Genomic DNA, 6392 nt, shown 5'->3' on the forward strand with positions numbered 1-6392 from the left:
GGGGTCCCCAGGTGACATTAGGGGTCTTAGAGATCCCTAATGTCTCCATAAAGAGGACTTGTCAGTGTGCCTTTGCTATTAAATAGGGGGATTGTTATCCGCCTATGTAATCGCAATAACAATAAGTGTAAAAAAACATAAAAAGAGTAAAAAAATAAATAAAAGTCACATAAAAAAAGTTAAAAAAAAAAACCAAAATGTTTAAGTCCTCCACATTTACGCACATATAAACGTAAATACGCGTTCACGGCACTAGCATGCGAAAAATGACAATTGCGCTACACATGTTACAGATCGTCGCGAACGTCGGAGTGAGAGCAATCATTTTAGGGCCATCAATCACTGATAACACTAAACTGATGAGCGGTAACAGCTTTTAAAGCGTCGCCTAGGGCCAATTTTGGGTATTATCGTTTTTTGAGGTTTTGCGCGCGCACGCAATTTTAAGGCTTGACATGTTTGGTGTCTTTTTACCCGACGTGACCCCGTCTTTTATATTTTACCAAAAAATTGGGTAATAATAAATGTTTTATCATTTAATATAGGGGAAACTGTTTTTTTTTTTTAATTTCGGTGATTTTTCCTTAATATAGTAAAAAAAAAAAAACCCCCAGTGGTGAATAAATACCACCAAATGAAAGCTCTATCTGTCCTCAAAAAAGGGTATAAAATTCATTTCAGTACAGCGCTGCATGACGGAATAAATGTCAGTCAAAGTACCGCAGCGCTGAATACTGAAAAATGGCCTGGATGGGAAGGGGGTTTAACACCGCGGATGTCAACTGGTTAAAGCTTCGCCTATGGCCAATTTTGGGTATTGTAGTTTTTTGAGGTTTCGTGCGCGCAATTTTAAGGCTTGACATGTTTGGTGTCTTTTTACCCTTTTTACAATTGTGTAATAATAAATGTTTTATCATTTAACATAGGTGAAACAGTTTTTTTAATTCGGTAATTTTCCCTTAATATAGTAAAAAATAAAACCTCTGAAAGCTCGATCTGTCCGCAAAAAATGGTATAAAATGTATTTTAGTACAGCGTTGCATAACAGAATAAACGTCAATCAAAGTACTGCAACGCTGAACACTGAAAAATGGCCTGGATGGGAAGGGGGTTTAACACCGTGGACTTGAAGTGGTTAAAGTGCAGTTCCACCTTTGCAGTGAAATTTGAGAATCCCCCAAATTGAGAAATTTGTGTTATGTATTCCTATTCACATCGCAAAATCATAATATTTCTTGTCTTTCTAGTTGTTTCTTTGGAGCAGGATTATGCACAGCACTGCAAGCTATACTGAACAATTTCAAAGTGCAATTAGAGGGACAAACTGAAAGTTGATTAATGGATTAACATATAATTTACCACCCAAGCCCTAAGACCTTTAACCCTTTAACCCTTTGTTACTACAGTGTTCAAATCTAGTTTACAACTGATAATGAGATTTGCCAGCACAGTACAGACAGGGTTAATCATGGAAAACATTACCTCCCCTGCTCCCTCTATAACATTATATTAGCGATGCACCGCTTACTGGTATTTTGGTATCGAGTACCGATATTTTTTTTTTCTGGTGCTCACTGACACTGGAAGTCCCATTAAGTAAGCCAGGCAGCGTTTAATGGCTCGCCACCTGGCTTCCTGATTAGCCGGGAAGCCAGGCGGCGTTTTAAAGACTCGCCACCCAGCTTCCCGCTTAGCAGGGAAGCCGTCCCCATCCTTCTCGTCACTATGTGACGAGTAAGCATCGAGCTGGCTTTCTGGCCAATCAGGAAGCCGGGCGCTGTGTAATGACGCGGCAGCCGGCTCTATGCTCCCTCGTCATTTGGTGATGAGGGAGCATGAAGCCAGCTTACCGGCCAATCAGAAAGCCGGAAGCCGGGCAGCGAGTCATTACATGCTGCCCGGCTTCCTGATAAGCCGGCTCCATGCCCCCTCGTCACAAGTGACGAGGGGGCATGGAGCCGGCTTCCCGGCCAATCGGGAAGCCGGGCAGCGTGTAATGACGTGCTGCCCGGCTTCCTGATACAGAAAGTATCGGGCTAGGTACTAGTACTTGCCCAAATACTCAGCATCGATACCGATACTAGTATCGGTATCGGTGCATCCCTACATTATATAGAAGAGGAAAGCTGTGTAGATTTTTTAAGCAAGTAATAGGTAAGCAGCAATTTTTAATTTTTTGCTATGTGAATGAGAACATGTAAGAAATATAAAGTAGGTGTTATCCCAATTTGGCTGCAAAAGTGGAAATTCACTTTAATTTTTGTATTCAATATTCAAAGCTTTTTGTTATTAGTAGACGCATCCCCTTTTAAGGTATACAATCTAATTGAAATATAAAGTATTTTTAAATACATCATTTTGTGGTAGAGTATACCATTTTCTACAACTAGAAATAAGTTATTGTGATTACATATTGAGTGAGCTCGTCATTGTATGAACTTAAAGTACATTTTCAGATTTAACACAGCTTAAATGACCTGCATGTGGTGCCTGACCTCAACCCTATTGAATACCATTGGAATGAATTAGGATGCCAGGTCTTCTCATCCAACATCACTACCTGCCCTCACAAATGTTCTTTTGGCAAAATGGGCACGGATTCCCACAAGCACACATGAAAATCTTTTGGAAAGCCTTCCCAAATGAGTGGAGGCTGTTCGGGTCACAAAGAAGGGGAAGGGGGACTCCATATTAATGAAATGGGATGTCATACAAACTCTTGTAGGTGTAAAAGTCAGAGGTTTGGAGAAAAAAAAAATGTGAAATGCATGGATGTTCACTGATGTGCTTAAAAAAGGTGTCACCCCTATATCCTAGCTAGCACTGCAGCTTCCTACGTCACCACTCCATCTACAGCTCACTCTTGACAATGATTCGGGATCATCCCCTCTGTATGATTGGCAAAGAGGTAATCCAGGTAGCTAAAGTGGGATTTGGAAATTTAAAGAAGAATTACAGGCAACATTTATATTAGCCCTTGCAGTGGTGCTACCCCCACACTGCTCTTTTTGATCTAGAGGGGAAATAAAAAAGTTAAACTCACTCAATCCTCATAGCCATCTTTCTCTTTGACCGGTCCTTCCAGCCTCGCTCCTCCTCCGCTCCAGTGGTTCAAGTTCCCTGATTCATTACATTCTATACACAGTGTATAGGACATGAGGACGCAGAGGGACATACCGTAGCTGCAGCGTAGGAGACATCCTTGAGGGTGCACTGTTGAGACAGCTGGCCAGCTCTGAGGATCGGGTGAGTATAACTTTGCTATTGTCCTCCCTAGGCCAAAACTAACCGTTAATCCTTACAGTGCGGGGTAGCAACACTGCAAGGGTTAAAAAACGTTTTACCCAGAGTTCTTCTTTAAATAATCCTCCAAATGGTGCAGTAAAGAGGGCAGAGCAGGGCAAATCACCAAGTATATATGAATTCTTTCCTATATGATAGTATAATTTTACAAGCATTAGTGTTGGGTACCCCAAGTGTTTAGACAACAGAATTTATAAGCGTATTCAGCAATAGAGCTTAGACCCATAGAGAAATTATTGTAGCCTCAAAGACTAGAATTCTCAGTTTTTGAGGTCAAGCTGTAAATTTTATATGAACAAAAATAACAAAATCAAACCTTGGAGGTACAAAAAATGTCACAGACAGGCATAACCATCTGTCTAGGATGTTCCACATGAAATGAAAACGAGTGACAATATATTAGACTGGATTCATTTGACTGTTATGTTTGTTCCAGCGTAATATTCATCAAAACCCAGTACATTCTGAGAATACTTTCCTGGCACCTTTTCTATTGCTTGAATATGCAGTTTTCTGTACCATGAGAATAGGGAATAGGATGAGCTGTTAAAAAGCACCGATACCAGCATTTTCCTGCCTCGTGTTTGATGAGAGATGAAAGCGAGGACATGTATTTACCATCCTGTGCTTCCTGTCTCGAGTCACACACCTCTAACCATATCAATCGAATCATCTCTGGTGGCAGACACTTAATGAGTTCATTAGCACATTCTTATCAAAGCCAGGTTTCCTCCTCCGTGACCTTCAGTGCAGAATCCTTCAAATGACTTGTCTCTATAACTTGCCATCTGATGGTCATCTGTTCCAGCCCAGAGATGGGTTCATTCTTAGCAATTCCAGTGTTTGCCTTTCATAAAGAAGCAAATCATCTTGTTTGGATGTGATGCTAGCTCCTTTATATGTAAAACAGGCACCCATATTAAGTAGGCTTACTTTATTACAGTTTTAACGCTGATCATTTGGTTTATGAAACAACCTAGACCTCATTAGAAGGCATTTTTTTTCTTCAGCAGCACAGCAATACATCCAATTCCCAAACATATACCTATATCTGTCTCTTCCAGACAGTAAAACTCCATGCGCCCACCACAAAGGAAAGAACACACATGGTCGTAATTTCAGTCAATTTATTATATGCCGTTTATTGTCTCATTTACAAATGTACGTCTTTTTGTGGTCTGTTAATTGTTTGTTCATGACAAAACCTAAAAATTCTTGACATCAGAATATGTATATATATATATTTACTGTTTTACGAAACAAAGTGTTTGTAATTCAGTATAGGCCAGTTTTGTTATGTGCACATTGCACTATGAGATGGGTAACTTTGGTTACCTAATTATGCAGAGTGAAGCTCCCTTCCTAACCCACTTATACTTGCCAGGGATCCCTTGCCACTCCTTCCTCCGTCATGTGACCTCCTCCTCTGTGACAGCGCTCGGCCCTAGCAGACATATGCTTGGCCTGAGCACTGTCATATTTCCTACAGTGTGACGTCACCATTCCCCCTGGTCACAGACCCTGGTGATTTCAGTGCCACCTGCGATGGAGGGAGCACAGGCAAGGTGAGTATAAGTAGGTTGGGGCTAGTCTGTTTGCAGAGACACTATGGGGGCTATTCACAAAAAGGTGAAGAGTTTGGAGAAGGCAGAAGAAGTGAACCATCTAGGTAGGATAACATAGCTGAACTGGAAAGTGAGCTGAATTGGAGAATTTTTTTTAAATCAGCTATTTTGGCTTAGATTGCCTTCTCCAAAACTCCTCACCCTTTTCTGAATAGCACTGTTTAATTTTGCTGGGCAAGGTGACAGCAGTTTGTCTCCTTGGTTCAGCATTGTGGCTTCCTAACTTCCTTCCTACCTGTCATCTTTCCAGCTCCTGCCCTCTCTGCATCTTCACCTTTTGTCCAGCAAGTGGGGAGCTGATCCAGGACCAACAACTCACTTATTTTACTCACCAGATTTCAAGAATTATGTCCTCTAAGTGGCTTGTCTGCCTGGCTGACATGCCTAATACTTATGTTCAATATCTGCAGCCAAAAGTTTCCTAAGCTTTTAATAATGTGATCACTTTTGGTTCTTTTCTTGTTCAATATTTTATTGTATGGTTACATGTATTTATAGCACAATGACTGAGACTGGGTGTATTTATAAAATAAAATTGCAGACTGCATGTACATTTGTTCTGTGCGAATGGAGGCAAAAACTTACCTTATTAGTAATTTTCTTTCCAAGTTGAATGTAATATCAGAAAAATACTGCATTATGCCCAGTAGATGGTCATGAGGATCATAAGAAATAAGTATTTATTTCCTATGCTCCCCAGCTCCATCTCGGGGCCATGATGTGGTATTTTCCTGATATTACATTCAAAAGGGAAAGTAAATATACAAATAATCTTTGTTTTTGCCTCCATTCACACAGAATGAATGTCCACAGAGTTTCATAGGACAAAAGGCTCTGTGAATGTTTGATAAATATACCCCTTAGTCACTCTAGTAGGTCATCCAAGTGCTGTGCAGAGTTTTTTTTATAAACATATTTTTTACTCTATAACATTATGTGTTACCTTTTTTTTTCTTGCATATAACTACTTCGCTCCATCCAGTCGGCTATAATGAAACACTTTTTTTTTTTTTGTTGTAATTGCAGGACACGTCATTACTGTTCCAGTTTCTTAGAAGTCTCTTGAATCCAAGGTTTGTAGTCTTTATCATGTGGCATCACTGGCACAACTCTGTAAGCTATGTTTTGATGTCAAATTTATTGAAGGATAGCAACATGAATGAGTGATGACAGATGAAAACCAGCGGGCATTAACAGTCCATTCAGTGACATATCTGTTTTTGATAAGCACTGGGTCTGAAAGACAAACTGAAAACAAATATGAATAATATTGTTATTCTCAGAAATGTAAACGTATGTGTGAAAATCGGCTTTCTTGGGAACTATAGAGATTTAGGGGTCTATTCACGAAGCTGCCGAAGGATCTGGCCATAGCTTCGGCCGATCCTTCGGCTAGCTTCGGCCCCAGGACCCCTTCGGTTCCGTAGAACCCAAGGGGGGCCGGACGGGCTATTCACAATAGCC

General features: G+C 40.5%; 1 protein-coding gene across 1 annotated transcript in view; it reads left to right on the plus strand.

Moving 5' to 3' along the window:
- VPS8 (VPS8, CORVET complex subunit) overlaps positions 1–6392 on the plus strand; it is a 172788-nt gene that overhangs the window by 95134 nt on the left and 71262 nt on the right. Inside the window, exon 35 of the mRNA XM_018565944.1 lies at positions 5955–6001. Within this exon, the coding sequence (XP_018421446.1) occupies positions 5955–6001 (47 nt within the window). The remainder of the gene's footprint in view (positions 1–5954; positions 6002–6392) is intronic.

This window comes from Nanorana parkeri, unplaced genomic scaffold (assembly GCF_000935625.1).
Source record: "Nanorana parkeri isolate BGI_ZX_2015 unplaced genomic scaffold, ASM93562v1 scaffold901, whole genome shotgun sequence".
NCBI classification, from domain to species: Eukaryota; Metazoa; Chordata; class Amphibia; order Anura; family Dicroglossidae; genus Nanorana; species Nanorana parkeri.